Genomic DNA, 16,026 nt, shown 5'->3' on the forward strand with positions numbered 1-16,026 from the left:
GCGCGTTAGAGCTGCCAACGGCCGCCACCGGCTCTGAGGCAGCAACACCTCCCACCTGGGCTGTGGTGCACCGGGGACACCGTAAAGAAACTTCCCAAGCACAAAACGTTAATTATGACTCTTTTAATGCTAGTGAATGCTGTTAGAACCAAGTGTGGGGGCAGGTAGGCAGCCAAGTGAGTGAGAGGCTTTGTGTGTTACATGGGGAGGCAGCTTCCTCCTCCCTCTCAGCACTCTGCCCCTGGTGAATAAATAACTTGCAGCTGAGCAAAGTTTATGTGTTAGAGGTTGCCTCTGCCTGCTGGTTTCGTAAGGCTGGAGAGCAAACAGCTGTGAACAGCCCAGGGAAAGGAGAGCGGGTGCCAGGAGTGCCCTCAGCATGACGGCCTGCACCGGTTTGGGGTGTTCTACACCTGCTCTGTCCTCGTGGCAAGATGTGCTTGGGAATACCTGAAGGAACTGCTTGCCAGAGAGACATGGGCAGAAGTTCCCTCAAGTAAGGAGTTAATATATTTATTTTGTCTGCCAAACTCTTGTGTTCTGTTGCCTTGCCACCTTTGGTTCGAAGTGGCCCCAGGCAGGTCTGGAAGCAATGTGGAGGTGCCTCGTGTGCTGCTGGGGCTGCCCCACAGCCAGTGAGGCACCGTGCGAAGCTTTCATGTACACCCAGCACAGTGGTTTTAGTTTAAAGATGTTTAGAAAACCGACCCTCTTCTCTCATTTGATGTCTGAATCAGAAGTTTAATTAAAGTCCTTAGCCACGTTACCTACATTCATATGTCAGGATTAGCATATGCCGTTTTGTGCGCTTTGATTATGCTGAGGCGTTTCTGTGGGGCCAGGGGAAGAAGCTTTAAGGTGGATCTGTGTTACTTCACAGCGTATCCGATGATGTGAGGCTTAATAGGCGTCCCAAGCAGCGGTACACTGATGTGTTGTAATTTCAGTTCTGAGAAGTTGGCCTGTTCGAGATTTTTCCATATCTCTCTTGTTAGGCAGCAACCAGCAAACACGAGTTTCCAAGTTGGATAGCAGACTTGCTGCCAAAAATACCTCCAGCTGGAATGATCATCGGCCACGTGCTCTAAGAAATAGAAAACGCCTCCCTGGGGAAAACAAAGTCGTCTTAGCGCTGTAGAAAGAGTGCACACAGCAGAGCCAGGCGGCCTGCCATCATTCAGTACCCACCAGTGTGCATGAAGCTCCATTTGCTTGCCCCACAGTATTCTCCCTCCCCTCCTTTTGCTTTTCTGATGCCAGTTGGAATTAATATAAGTGGGAAACTTGCACAGATTCAAAATGTGTATTCCAGAAGCATGCAGGATGCATTTATTTGGTCCCTCTATTATTGCAGCAATAGTTACCATTTTGTTCAAATTACAGTTGCTAGCATGTTTTTTGTTTTGTTTTGTTTTTTCCAAAGAAGACTGAGAGAAATGTATAAATCCTACTAGAACTCACTGGGTTTTGACAACCCAGAGGATTGGGCTTGAAAATACCATTTTAAAAACTGAACTATTATTGCAAAAAAAACTGAACAACCCAGCTCTCTTTCTTTTGTTTTTCAATTTGACTGATACCCTACAAGGAATGAGGGCATTTAATCAGATTGGTTTAGTCATACAGGTAGATCAGCCCTTCTTCTAAGAGGCAAAGGCAATTTATTTAAAACAGACTTTCAGTCTTGATCAGAAAGCTCTTCACCAAAAGAAAACCAAGTGTTTGGGGAAGGGACAACAAAAACAGCAGGTTCTGCTTTAAATGCATATCAGCTGCAATTATTAATTTTGTAGCAGATCTAGGTATGTAGCTTGTAACTTTTAGGGTTTTACTTTTGAGAATAGAACAGACTGACCAGTCTGTTGCTACTGCTTTGCTCCATTTAAATCTCATTTAACTTATAAACTGGGTCTGGTCTGTAAGCTTAAATATATATATATATATATATATGTATATATATTTGGTGAAGCACCTCTGGAATAGATCATAAAGGTAATAACATGAAACTTTTTCTTCAAATACTCACTGGTTTGAGCACTCGCATTACTTCCTTCAAGGTGCTGTTCACGCTCTGCACTGAGCAGAGGACTAAGGTGCAGACGACGGCATCCACGGAACCACTGGGCACCTGATGCAGGTCTTCTCCAGCTGCTACAAGGAAGCGCTCGTAGTGGATGTGCTGGTTCTGGCTCATGCTTCTTGCAAGGCCTTGCTGGAAGTTGGGGTTTATGTCGGTGCATGTGACTTTGCAGCCTGGTGGGTAGAACTGGAAGTTAGTACCACAACCAGTTCCAATCTCCAGCAGCTTCAGCTCTCCCGAGGGGCTGGCAAAGTCAGGGAGATTTCGAAATAGCTCCTGCTTCTGCTTCTTTGTTTTCCTGTTGTGAATTGCAGAGAGCTTCTCTAAGAAGAAAGGGAAAAATATCTTCTTACAGAAGGGCTCCCATATGCCCAGGAATGATAGGAGATAGATGGGCATGGCAAGCAGCGCGAGGCAGGCGCGGAAGAAGAGAATGCTGACTTCTGTCATTGCTGTCGTGAGGGCAGAGGATCCGTACGGAGCAAAGCTAGTTCTTCCGTGTGCTAGAGCCCTTGAAACTCGGACAGAGCTGCGTTCATGCACTTGCTGTGTTCCTCTTGAAGCGTATTCAGCTCCTTGGATTGACCTGGTAGACTTTTTTCTCAAGCTGATTTTAAAGTCTGCTCACAGGCAGGGGAGGGAAAAACAGGACTGCATACCAAACAGTTACGGTAGTGTCCCAGCTCTGGCAAGAAAAAGAGCTGCCAGTTTGTTAAGTAACCTCGATAAATTGGGCGGTACAACCTTGTATCTAACCCTTGGCAAAATGTCATAAAATGCCCTAATGTGGTGTTCAGCAGTTTCAGATTACAGTTCATATCTCTTAAAGCAAACGTATGTTGTCTTCGGGGAACAGGAAGAAATTAATTTGAATGCTGGATATGCTGTAGACAGGTGTCTGTTTGGGTGTTTGATTAACATTTCAGTAGAGATACATTTATTTCTGAATTATTTACCACCCCAGTGTAGGTAGTTAAAGAAGCTGGATCAACTAGTCGGCTACCTGATCTGAGCTCTTTCGGTCTTCCACTTTGTGGGCACCAAAATACTCCAGCATGTGAATTTGGCTCTTTTTCAGGAAATGATCTTGCTTTTCTTAGTTACCTTTCAGAGCTCTGGTAGAAAACAATTAATTCAGTAATCACTACATGCAGTATGTAGCTTGGTTTTATTAACTTTGTAAGCCTGAGTTAACAACACATGGTCTGTTTTATGCTAAATGCATTCTGTAAAACTTTTTCAACTGTGCAATCACTGGTACTTTTTCCACAGGACTTGGTAGCAGGGTAATTAACCCCCAGCTTTTAATTGCTCTGCTTCAGGTGAGCCCAGTGATGGAAAAGGAGGACTGTTTGTACCTCTCAACTTCAGGTCCTTCATTCAGGCAGTTCGGGTGTGAACTGTGCTGGAGAACGTTGTTTTTCTGTGAAGTGATAGGTAGCCCTGTTCAATGAGTTACCTCCTCCCTCTAGTGGTAATAGAGCAAATACAAAGTCCAGCATACAGTGGCATCATTATTAGACTGCTTTATTAACAAACTCTGTTGTCACACCTTCATTCCTCTACCTTGTGATAACTACATCAGAGAAACAAATCTGAACAATGGAATTCCTTCAGATGTGCTTTCTGCATAGAGCACTTGGAAGTGTGTGAAGCACAAAATAGAGTCAAGAAGTGCATTATAAATATAATCTGTACTAAGCTTTAATTCTTTGCTGCTATACTGTAGGAAATTGTAGAAAAGACTCAACAGTGGCCAAGAAGGCAGCACCTTATCCTGGTGTCCTAGAGGAGTTTAACTGGAAAACATTTCTAATGAAACTCATGGCTTGTAAAAAAAGACATCTTACAGGTGTGATCTAGCTCCTGGGAAGAGTAGAAAGCGAGGAGTTTAAGCACAGGTGAAACACATTACCAGAGTGTGACCAAAGGGCTCTGAGGACACAGCTGCCCTAATAACAGAGAGCATTTTACAGTGGAGATGAGGTTTCTGCCACCAGATTTAACAAAAAACTATTTTATCCCGTAAGATAAAAGATGAAGATATCCTGTAAGAACAGTTTTTGGCTTCCTGGGTTGCTGTTTCGAGTTAAATCCGTGCTGATAACATTAGCATCTAATGGCCAGTGAGAACTCTGTATGGCGAAGTGGTGCTCTAATGAGCACTTCCCTGAATAAACAGAACTCCTGTCAGGGAGGACTTGTACCGGCATGGGTGAATGAAGCTCCTAAAGGTAGTTCATAATAGGAAGCTTGAAATGAAAATGCTCGTACTGATGCTGTATCTATTATGTATGTGTCCTGTATTGGAAATGTGAACGGTTGGGCATTATTCTCCACCATTAGGAAGCGTTAGCTGCCTGTTCTTGCTTGCATGTATTTTCTGTTCCCTTTCTTCGCTCTCTCCTTTCTCAGCTCTCTAAAATGCTGACTCTTTATTTTGTATTGGTCTGAATTTTGTTGTCTATTCTTCTTTCCAGTTTGCCAGGTCCTTCTGTGACAGCTCTATTTAAGAACTTTACCCAGAAAGCCTGCCTAACAAAAGGAGAGCGATTCCTGGTTTGAATGAGCTGTGGTTGCTCACTGTTTTCCGTGTTTTTCTTCTTTCTAGCTGCTGTATATGGGTTGGCTGTAAGGGTGCTATCCGGTGAAAAACCTCACTTAAAGCAAGGAAGGAGTGCTGAAGAGAGGTCCTGTGCCCTGCAGTGCTCACAGTCCTTATTTTACTGCATACCCAATGATATGAGGACTAGAAGGGATCCAGTGAGGTGTGACATAAATGTGCTTTAAATTCAGTTCTGAGAAATTAGTTTTCTCCAGCTCCTTTTGTGTCTCTCTGCTCAAGGAACACCCATCGCCAAAACACTTCCAGAGTGGGTCAAAGACCTTTTGCCAAAAGTAGGTCCAGCTGGAATGATCTGCAGCCACATGCTCCAAGAAGTAGAAAGCTCCACCCTGCAAAACAGTGCCATCAGAAAGGACTTAGGGCTTTTCACCTTCATAAGTAGAACTTATTTTTTTCCATGTTGGTAAGTACACTGCTTTTTATCACTTCTCTGAACACCAAGCCCTTTCCTAGATGTTATGCGTGCAAGATTTGGATTCATTTTGGGCTGTGTGGTCTGTAAGACTGCCTCCCATTCAGCTTTTATTGAAGGTGGTGGCTATGATGGACTGACTACAAGTTTACTGATGGGTGCAGTTTAGAGCTGTGCAGGAAGCTGTATGGTTTGGTGGCTAGGAACTGCTGCCACGGGGTTATTATCTCTGTCACAACTGCCTTGGATGATCTCAGAGTAACCACTTTAACATCCTTGTGCTTCAGTTTCTCTCATCTGTAAAACTGCTGGGGAGATCAGCACTGCCTGCAGGTGTTCCCAGCCTTCTGCCTGCCTGGCAGCACACCAGCCGTGCTGAGGAGGGAGAGGTAAAGCAGGCTGAGCTAGTTCTTTCATCTGCAGGTGAAGCAACACCACCAAAAAGTATTTAGGAGTAGGTGCTGTGCAGGCCAGAAGCGCAACTTTGCTTGTGTTGTGTCTGGATGTTACAAGACAGGGAACGGACAGCTTCTCTTGTGATCCCAGAAAGGTCTGGAGATCTTTCCAGCACAGTAATGTAAAGAAACTTGTAGGCATTGTCATGTGTCAAGTTACAGGCTAGAAAAAGAAAGAGGATTTGGCAGAAGGGAAATCAGACATTTGAGCACTTCCTCCTCAGCCTACAGATCCACTCCCTGTGAGCTATGCCTGCTTCTCCCTCTGTGCATGGTGGTTTTCTGCAGACGACTCTTCTGATGCTGTTGAGATGCACAAGGATCCCCCCGGTTAGACACTTCCCAGCAGTTGTTGAGGTAGGTTTTGTTACCATTTCAGCTGCACTGTTGTCAGACATTTCAACAGCAGCAGTTAGGGAGGGCCCTGGAGCTGGTGCCCTTTTAAGTGGGCCACGTACGACAAGAGGGCAGGTGGATCCAGAAACCAGGCACGCTGTATTTCTGCCCAGTCTGCTCTGTGTGGCATCTGCTCGATGATGGGTTGTAAGTGATGGCCTATTTTTAATGTTCATTGACCTAGAATTGGGAGGGATGGTAAGGGTTCAACCTGTTGGACTCTAACCATGGTTCCTCTGCAACCTGCAGAATAGGAATAGGATTGTTCACGTTTGGGGAAATGGTGCTTGCACACCAGATCAGAGCAATGCTGGTTCCAGGACAGTCTTTTGCCCTATGCGTGCAGTGTGGCCTGAAATCTTTGGACTAAAGAAGAAATGCTTATTGCTTGTCTTACAAACAGTTGACATGAACCAAGGACACATTTTCCAAAATATTAAAATGATTTAGGTGCCAACATCCAGTTTCTGACTTTATTTGGGTTCTCAGTCCTGATAACTTGAAAAGATTTAGGAACAAAGGCACTTTTGATAAGGATGAGATTGCCATTACTTCCATTTAGGTTTGGAAGTTTTCTAATGAATCATGAAGTGGCTTATATAAAATTAATGTGAATTTGGATTTAAAATAAATATTTAAATATGACTACAGTGTTTAGGGCTTTTGTTATTTTTATTATTGCTTGTTATTTTATTAGTGCTTGAATTTTTGGAGGCAGCACTTATCTTTTAGGCTGTAAACTTTCATCAGTCAGTAGAGGTTGCAGCATTGTCACTGCACGTGTATTTAACCGAAACTGCCTGCTGAGGGGGAAGGAGTGGCCAAGCCCATCTCCCCGGGGGCTGAAAAAGGTGAGGGATGCTTTTAAACTCATCCTGGCCCTCGTGCAGGCGGTTCCATTTATCCCACACGTGGACCAGCACAGGGGGCCCACCTGTAGGACACAAATCACCCTTTTCTCCCTCGCTTACCCGCCTGAGCACCCGCAGAACCTCGGCCAGGACCTTCTGGACGCTGCCAACGGAGCACAGCACCAGGGTGCTCACCACCACGTCCATGCTGCCGTCTGGAATCTGATGCAGGTCCTCACCAGAGGCAACCACCGACCGCTCGAGCTTGAGGTGCTGGTTCTCCGACAGGCTCTTGAGGAGGAACTTGCTGAAATTGGGATTAGGGTCGGTGCAGGTGAGCCGGCAGCCTGGTGGGTAGAACTGGAAATTGGTGCCGGTGCCCGTGCCGATTTCCAGCAAGGTGAGCTGGCCCGAAGGGCCTGCAAATGTTCGCAGGTTGCTGAACAGGGCTTGCTTCTGCTTGCAGACTTTATGGTTGTAGGCTGGTGCCATCTTAGCCATGATATACGGAAAAACTTTCTTATAGAAGGAGTCCCACAAGCCCAGGTAGGTGAATACGTGCGCAGGCAAGACGAGGAGCCAGACGCAGCTCTGCAGAAGGGAGGCGAGCACCATCTGTGCGGAGCTGTGTGTGCAAGCAGGCGTGCAGGGAGCTCAGCACGCTCTGCCTGAAGCTTTTCCTGCTGTCAGAGCTACCTCTGAACCGGATATGTCTGCCTGGCTGGCCACACTCCAAAATCTGGCTTAAAGCGGCAGCGCTGCCCTCTTACAAAACTGCTGGAAACATCTGAGAAGGGAGGGGGGTGTCTGAGCATTTCTGCTTCGCCTAGCAAACACGGGAGGCTGTACGTGTAACTGGACAAGTAGCTCTGAAGGCATTGCTTGTGTGCTAAGGACCTACTTAAACATTTAACTGCATTCAGTCTGAAAGCTCAGATCCTGCTTGCTTCGAGCCTGCTGTCTGGCAGAAGCAGCTGATCCAAAACCTCATGTGTGTTTTGCCTCTTAGGTTTGTGGACTGCTGTCTCATTGTACGTCTGACCATCTCCTGGCTGTGATGTGGCATGCAGGGCACTCTAATAGTGACTCCCACCTCTTCCCACACTTGCAGGCTTTAGATACTGGCTTGTCTTGTAGGTGAGACAGAGCTTTTGCAACAGAAGAATTGCAGTCATGATATAGTAGAAATCTTCCAGACTATTGCAATCTTTTTGGCTATCCAAATGTAACAACCTGTTTAAATTACATAGTCACTCTGGCGACTAAACTTTGTTTAGCTTCTGCTTGCTTGTTTTTGCTATGAGCACAGACAGGCAGTCACCTGGTTATTGTCACAGAGGGACAGACACTGTGTGCTTTGCAGAGGCATGCATGGGACACATCCCTGTCCACGAAGCTTAGGAACTGACTGGGCAATTCTGAGATCACTGCACAAAAGGGGAAGGGAGAAGTGAAGGATGTAATGATGAAATAAGGAAAGGGCAGTATCCTTTTCCAGTGTATTTTTTATTTATTTATTTTTGTATTGTGCACCTTAAAGAGACAGCGCAGAACCAGGTAGTTACTGTCCAGAATTATCCTAGCTGTGTTGTGTTGCCTGAGGTCCGCGTGGTTTCATTTCTCTTCCAACCCAAGGGAAGGTTTTACGCTTCTTATTTGTTTTATTCTTCTGATTACAGGCAAGCACAACCATTATCTGGAGCTGCAATATTTATCCGCTTTTCCAGGCAGTGTGATTTTGGAAATAAACTCTGAGGATGCTCATTTTCTGAGGATTCCCTTTTAATCTGGTTCAGGCCAATGGACTAGGTGGACCTGACAGCTGATTAGTGCAATTGTTGATGTGAGCCAGCAATAATGCCAGCAAGAGGGTGGACTGGGGCACTGCAAGAAGTGTGACTGTGTAGGGATTATACTGAACTTCATGCCTCAGCTCCGGGATAGACTCTAGCAGGCTCTGCTGGTATCAGCTAAGACCTTTTTGTTTTGTTGTGTGATCACTCTACACCCTCTGAGGGTGCTGACCTATATATTGCTTTAAGTGACTTGCTCGAAGATGTCTTTACAAACCGTAATAACACCCCTGGGGCCCCAGCATGTCCTTGAAGTATTTCTGGTGCGCTGCCCGCTCTGCTGGGACCTGTGTGCCCACTGGCATCCCTCAGCTCCGTGGGTGCCCTACTTGGATGCCAGGTGAGCTCCCACCTTTCCGACTGGGTGTGGGTGAGCTGCATCGCTGCCTGCTCGCTTCTGTCCCAGCACCTTTGCCTGGGCGCAGCGCTGCACGCTTCAAACTGCTGGCACCGTTACCTACGCAGACTTTTCCCCTGTATTTCAGTGGTTTTATTTCCACTTATTTTGCTTCTGTTTGGAAACTGAAGTCTTAGTGAGAGGCACGCTACAGAAGGTCCGGTTTGAACTGAAACTTTCGCAGGATCTGTAGCTTTCTGTAACAGCTTATTTAATGTATATATAATTGCTTTTGATTAGTTATGGCTTGGGAGATCTACGGTTTTTAGGTTGTGTCTGCCCTTGTGTTACACTAGGGTAGTCCCATAAAAATCAGCGTTGTAAAGTGAGGGCAAATTTAGTTCCTGTGTCATTTCTAAAGCAAGATAAATGAGTTCTCCAGCACAGTGCTGTGTCCTGTTAGCTTGTCTGCTCAGCACACGGCACACAACTCCTAAAGCTCTGCTCAGAGGACAAAGATTTAAAATTCTGCGAAGAGGACATTTCTGCAAGGTGGATTTTTTTTTTTTTTCCTAAAGCAGCAACCTAATACAGCGTTTCAGGTTGTTCTTTTTGCAACACAGGCATAGTCCTACTGAGAACAAGAGCAACATAATAAAAATTGATCCTAAAAATCCAGCCATAAATTCTAATTATAACATTAAATTATAGGCATCAAATCTACATATAAGGGGTAACTTGTGTTAATTATTAGTACTCTCTTATTCACTGTTCTCCTGGAAAATAGAGAAATCTGCGTGTGTGAGGGAGCTGTAGCTGAGGACAGTATTCTGTAGTAGTATTTCTTGTAAGATTTCTCTGTTGTGCTCAAAGTCAGGACGAGAAGAAGCTCCCATGGCCAGGAGGCGTCTTTTTGTCTTGATGCAGTTTTTTATTTTGTTGTGCTCGAGTTTTCCTGGGGAAGCAGAGCTAAATCTTGCTTTTCACCTGAGCTCACCTGAGTTTGCTGCCCAGTTAGAGGGAAGGCAGTGCAGTGCCTAGACCTACAGATCAGAATATTGCTGGCATGTGACAGGTGGCAGCTTGGCACTTTGTCCTCTGTACAATCTTCCTGCTGAGCATAGTCCTCAGTGAGGTTTTCAGTGCAAACTGTCTTCTATTAGGTCAGCTAACATGGATAGGAAAAGTAAATATTCCTGGAGAAGAGGAGGCTCAGGGGTGACCTTATTGCTCTTTACGGATACCTTAAAGGAGGCTGTAGCGAGGTGGGGGTTGGCCTGTTCTCCCACGTGCCTGGTGACAGGACGAGGGGGAATGGGCTTAAGTTGAGCCAGGGGAGTTTTAGGTTAGATGTTAGGAAGAACTTCTTTACAGAAAGGGTTGTGAGGCATTGGAACAGGCTGCCCAGGGAAGTGGTGGAGTCACCATCCCTGGAAGTCTTCAAAAGACGCTTAGATGTAGAGCTTAGGGATATGGTTTAGTGGAGGGCTGTTAGCGTTAGGTTGGAGGTTGGACTCGATGACCTTGAGGTCTCTTCCAACCTAGAAAATTCTGTGATTCTGTGTAAATAATTTTTTAGACACCAAAGCCCTTCATCATCTCTCTTTCTGCAGGTTTTGTGCATCCAGACTTGTCTGTCTTCCAAAATATTAGTTTGACCAACAAAGAATATTTTTCCCCCAAAACTGTGCTTTAATTACGCCAATACATTCCTCTATTGGTGACAGGCAGGATATCCATTCCCATGCTGAAGAGGTATTGCAGCAACACAGAGCAGTGGAGGTGTTTTATCCTCACCCAGGACCTAGAGCTTCAGCTTCGCCCCTTTCACTTTTGTCCTTCCTCCTTTTAATTTTTGATTTCCTCCAAATAGTAAAAACCGCTCCTGCAGCTTCAGGGCTTTCTTTGCACCCCAGCTGTGGCTGGGCGAAATGCAAAGTGATGTGTAGCAGCAGGCCCCTTTTTCTGATCCCCTTCCCACCGACAGATTTTGAAGATCTCCATCCCTAAGCAGGGCTGGAGCTGGCTTCCATCTGTGCAACCCCTGCACCGGCTGCAAGTCCGGGGATGAGCTCTTTGTACTGATGCAGGCTGTGATGGGCATGCACGGCCACCTGAAGTGCTGAAGTTTTAGCTTATCCTCGGTCTGGAGAAAAAAAAAAAAAAAAAGACAATGCTTGGCCGATGCAAACTTTCCCTCTTATGATAGCATCTTTCACACATCATGGGCCCCACTCTGTGCTTGCAGTGGGGCTTTTGCCCTTATTTCCAAAGCCAGTTCTGCACGGGGAGTAGATTAAACTTGAAACAAGTCACTGTCCTAAACAAAATTAGGGTTAGCCAAGACATCCGCACCCGAGCCTTCACCCGTGGGCCATTTGCACGGTGGGCTGTGGGGACCAGCCGAGCACGGGCATGGCTCCGGGGTTGGTTTTTCTTTTTCCATGGATGGCAGCGAGTGGAACTGATGATCCTGATGTGGGGACAGATGCTGGGAGCAGGGAATGATGCTGGGACTGGGGACCGATCCCTGCCTGGGGACCGATCCCTGAGTGTGAGGGGGAGCGGGGATCTACCCCTCACCCCCCAACCTCTCCGAGCCCACCCCACGTCCCCCGGGGGCCACCTCCTCGCCATTTATGTGTGTATTTAGAGGACGGGGTGGATGTGGAGAAGGTGGGGGAGGAAAAAAAAACGGACGGGGAGTTCCCAGGCGGGCCCCGGGCCTTTGGCCACGCTCCCTCAGCGGCAGCCGAGGGGCCGGCGCCCAGCGCGCAGCGCGGGGGGGGCCGCGCCGGCAGCGCACAAGATGGCGACAACCGCAGTTCCTCCTGCAGCTCCCCCACCTCCGCAGTCCAGCAACGCCTTGCGGGAGACTCGCTAGCGCAGCGGCCACAGTAAGTCACAGTCCGTCCCCCCCCCCCCCCCCCACTTCAACACACTCCCCCCCTTCCCCCGGCCCGAAGGGGAGCGTGTGTGTGTGTGTGTGGGGGGGGGGGGTCCCTCGGAAGCCTTGGGGTATTTATTTTTAAATTCTTGTAATTTTTAATTTTGGGGGATTAGGAAGCGGTCGCCCCGCGCTCTCGCCACCTGCCACCTCTCTCTTTCTCTCGTTCTCCCCCCCCCCCTCATACACACACCACACGCGCAGCCCGGGCGGGGGTTTTGCCGCAGAGCGATTTTCCCGCAGCTCCTTGCCCGGTTTCTCCTGCGCTCGGGAGGTGCAGAGGTAGCCCCCCGACCCCCCCCCCCCTCTCAAAACCCTCCCCTCATCCCTTATCCCCTTCCCCGAAATCCGCCTCTCCTGGCGGCCGCCCCGAAGGGATGCTCCGGGAGCTTCGCCCCTTGGTGCTGCAGCGAGGGGGGGGTCCGAGGGTGCCCCGTTTACCCCCCCACACACCCCGGCTCGCCCCTTGGCTGCCTTGTGGGGTCGGCATTTCTGCAGCCCCTTCCTCAGGGCTGCTGCTGGGAGAGAGGGGGCGACCTCCCCTCTACCCCCCTTAACCCCCAGCCCCATCCACCCTACAGCCCGGGGCCGGGGCCCTATTCCCCGGGCCCTTAATTCTGGGCTCTCTGCTCTTTGTCTGCATTGTGGGGAGGGAGAGCTGAGGGCTCATTGGAGTTCTCCTCGCTCCCTGCCCCCCTCGAGCCCTAGCTGCAGAGCTGGGCCAGCCCTCCTCCACCCTGCCTTCCTCCCGCTGCTCAGCATCCTCGCAGTCCTGCTGCCAGGGCGAGAAGTTGGGAGGACACGGAGTTTGTGGGGAGATGCCTGGGGCGGCTGCGAGGTCCTAACCTGACCCAGATGGCGGCCAGCAGCACGGTTTGTGCGCTCGCTTCCTTCCACCGCACGGATTTTGGGGGGGAACGGAGAGGGCAAGCTTAATTTCTCCATCCCGGGGAGACGGGAATTGCATGTTAACGAGCTTTTCCTATTAAAAAAACCACCTGGGTGTCTTCATCCCTTCCCCCATTTTCTGGTGCCAATTCTGCCCAAGTTGGTGTGTGTGTGTGTGGGGGGAGGGAGATGGCTGCACGGCGGCAGCTGCGGCTGATGCGAGGGGAAGCCTAAAAGTCCTCAGGGAAGGGGAACGCGTGCGAGGGGCGGCACAGCAGGAGCCGTGCGCGCCGTGAAGGCTCCGGAGCCGGCTTCTGGAGAGAGGGAGGTCGGCCGCAGGTGTGGTGGCTTTCCCCGAGTGCACCGTGTTGCGGGCGAGCGGCGTGAGATCGCGCAGGACTTGGACAGGTGGGGGTCGCGTGGTGGGGTGCCGGGTGGCAGCGTGGAGCCCGGGCCTCGCAACGCCGCAGCATTCCGCCCCCGACGGGAACCCGTGACCCCTATGTCCTCATTTCACACCGGGAAGGATGCGATGAGGAGGAGCGAGGGTGTTCCCGGAGCCCCCTTCCAGGATTATCTTTAGAGTCACGAAGGGAAGGAAGCGTTACATCAGTCGTTTTCTCGGTGGCGGCGGCCGGCAGCCCGTTCCAGCACCGCTTTGGAGGGATGGGGGGCTGGAAATATTCTCGCCTGGGAGTGCTTATTTTTCCTTGCCACGTGACGGCCGGTCTTCCGAAAAGATCTCGAGCTCCAGGAGAGGTGCCCGAGGGCGGCCGTCTCGTGGCGCTGCCTGTCGCGGGAGCAGCCTTCGCTCGTAGCGGCGCTCTGTAACGCCGCGACCCGCACAGGCGAAACGCGAGGCCTCTCGGAGCCCGGCTCGTCCCCGCTTCCATCAGCCGTGCCCATGGGGAGTCTGCTCCCTTAGCTGCCGCGGTGGTTAAGTGAAATGCTTAACGACGCGACCGAGGGGCTTTCGGAGCTTTGTTCACGCGTTTCGGTGCTTCCACGGTGTCATTCGTGCTGGGTACAAGGGCCTGCGCCTATTGCAAATAATTTAAGCAGTTATATAAGCTCCTGCGTACGGCTTCTATCCAGATCACGGTACAGATACTGTAATTCCGTCCTACTCGGTGGAACAAGTGTAATTATGTGGATATTTGGTGCCCAGAGTTGGAAAGGCAGGGTTATAATAAACAGCAGAAAAGCGAGCGATTGTGTGTTGCAAGAAATTGGGAGTGGATGCATGTTCTCTCATTTTCAGTTAGAGGTGGAATAAAATAGAAACAAGTCAGTACTGGATGAAAATAAAGTAGCTCAAATACGAAAACATGATATAATCTCCCCCCTTTTTGTTATGTCTGCATTCGCTCTGTGTTTGTTGGGCTTGGTCAGCATTTTCATTAAGGTGGACAGCTTTGGCCTTACCCTCAGTTTATGGTTAGTATTTTTCAATGACTCCAGAAGCAGTGGGCACAGAGGCCGTCTGTGCCTCCGGGGGCATGCAGTGTTCGTGTGGTCACAGGGTTCCCATTCACCATCGACTGCCTTCCTCCTGAAGCGGCTGCAGCTGTCATTGCAATAAACAAATACACGGGGATCAATAACTCATCGTCGTGCTCAAAGAAAGGGCTTGGATTAAAGATGATTTGGTAAAATAACAAGAGAAAGGCGTTAGTGTGGAGAAAAGCATGGGCAAAATAATTTCAGAAACCACTTTTGAGGAAGGTGCATGGGGTGGTCGCCTTGCGACTGGTCTGTGTCCTGCGTGGCTCGTGAGTAACCAAGGGACCTGTTGTGGCTCGGGGAAAGGCACCCGTGCTGTGGGTAAAAGGGAAACCAGCAGGGACCAGGCTGCAGCAAACCCATGAAGTTGCTCTTTTCTGGGAACGACCATTTCAAAACGCCAAATCTGGCTAGCGAAGACCTGAAAGCCCCCTTCCACGTTGCTCCTGTGCCAGCAGAAGGGGATGAGGAGTTTATAAAGAAAATATTCTCAGCAGTAAATTTCAGGAGGATTTTTATTTACTTTTTTTTTTTTTTAACAAAAGTTTTCTATTGTTCAAAGCATTTAAATGCATTGAGAACTTTACAAGTAGTGGTCTTAAAGATGCATAAGTAAAACCTGTTACTGATTTAGTGCTATAGAGGTAGCGAGCAGAAAATCTTGAAAATAACTAAAAGCCATCTCCTTTCTCTCCTTCTCTTTGCATATGCGTACACTGTTTTTGTTTTGTTTTGTGTTTTACCAGAACTCCATACATGAATTTTAAAACCCAGAGAAATAGACGTGCTTGCAGCTCTTCATGTCTCTTTGGGCATGCTTTGAAACCCTTCAGCTGGGGAAAGAAGTGGTGCTTGCTTGGGATCAGGAGCTCCTGCAGCTTGTTGAGGCAAACTCGGCAATATCTAGTTCTCTTTGGCCATTAAGGTGATATTTCTGATATTTCTGGCATTGGGTTTTGAGGAAGGATGCTTGAAAAACGGAGCAGTTGAAGCTTATCACAAGTAGCTCACGCATCTGTCCCCAGTGCTTCACCTTACCCGATTTTCTTCTTGTGGCTAAGGGCACGGCTGGGCGTAAACTGAATTATTTCTGTAGGTAATGGTAGACGGGAATATTGTTATTCTAAAGACAAGAATAATACAACTTGGCCCGATCCCTGGGCATGCTGGTTTCCCAATAGTTGGGAGGAAATCTGGGAGGCGGCAATGCTCAACGTCATTGCAAGGCAGCTTCTGAGCAGCCGAACTGCTGGAGGAGCCCGGCTTCCTAGCTATGAAGTTGCGAAGCCAGACACCAGATCCTCGAGCCATTTGTGGATTTATTCAGCCTACAACACCCCAGAAATCATCCAGCCTCGGCTGTGTCAGAGCAGAGAGCTAGGCGGCCGGTTGTTTTTTCTCCTTCCTTTCATATTTGCCCGTATTTGTGCCGTTTGGCACCGTAGTGGTTGGGCGCTCCGCAACCTTAAATGAGTTCCTCCAAAATGATTGTGAAGAACAAGTCACTGCTGTTTTAAGGGTCACTGAATGAATTGAACGAGGGATTAAATTTCGGTCTTCTGAGCGGGCAAGCTAGTGCCTTGACAATTACACAGTCAATATTTTGAACAGTTCCCTGTTCAGCTGCTGGGCTGTAGCAGGGGGCTGTTGAAGGGCTGTACCTGAGCTGGCTGAGCCT

The 16,026-nt window shown here is 48.6% G+C and overlaps 2 protein-coding genes across 5 annotated transcripts in view; one reads left to right on the top strand and one right to left on the bottom strand.

The window, feature by feature from the left end:
• The first annotated feature begins 25 nt into the window (after positions 1-25).
• Positions 26-16,026, top strand: part of SCN8A (sodium voltage-gated channel alpha subunit 8) — a 67,406-nt gene continuing 51,405 nt past the window's right edge. For 2 of the 4 annotated variants that reach the window (XM_084500064.1, XM_084500060.1), the window contains exon 1: positions 11,752-11,907. The gene's annotated coding sequence lies outside the window, so the exon portion shown is untranslated. Of the gene's footprint in view, positions 497-11,751; positions 11,908-12,812; positions 12,831-16,026 lie in introns of those variants that run through there. The other 2 variants (XM_084500062.1, XM_084500063.1) reach the window with 2 other exon arrangements.
• On the bottom strand, positions 109-7,514 carry TMT1A (thiol methyltransferase 1A). Its single transcript, XM_084499848.1, has 4 exons — positions 6,941-7,514; positions 4,804-5,035; positions 2,027-2,703; positions 109-1,106 (listed from the first exon to the last, which is right to left on the bottom strand). Exons 1-4 carry the CDS (start codon positions 7,433-7,435, stop codon positions 870-872), a joined length of 1,641 nt encoding a protein of 546 aa, XP_084355974.1. The 5' UTR covers positions 7,436-7,514; the 3' UTR covers positions 109-869.

The sequence above is a fragment of the Aythya ferina genome (assembly GCF_964211825.1).
Source record: "Aythya ferina genome assembly, chromosome: 28".
NCBI lineage: Eukaryota > Metazoa > Chordata > Aves > Anseriformes > Anatidae > Aythya > Aythya ferina.

Excerpts from the sequence above, each read along its gene's own strand:
- TMT1A (XM_084499848.1), bottom strand. The coding sequence starts at position 7,435 with ATGGTGCTCGCCTCCCTTCTGCAGAGCTGCGTCTGGCTCCTCGTCTTG. Across the intron at positions 5,036-6,940 it reads TTCTGCGGGTGCTCAGGCGG|GGTGGAGCTTTCTACTTCTT; the intron begins GTAAGCGAGGGA and ends ACTGTTTTGCAG. Across the intron at positions 2,704-4,803 it reads TATCATTGGGTATGCAGTAA|CAGACTTTAAAATCAGCTTG; the intron begins AATAAGGACTGT and ends CCTGCCTGTGAG.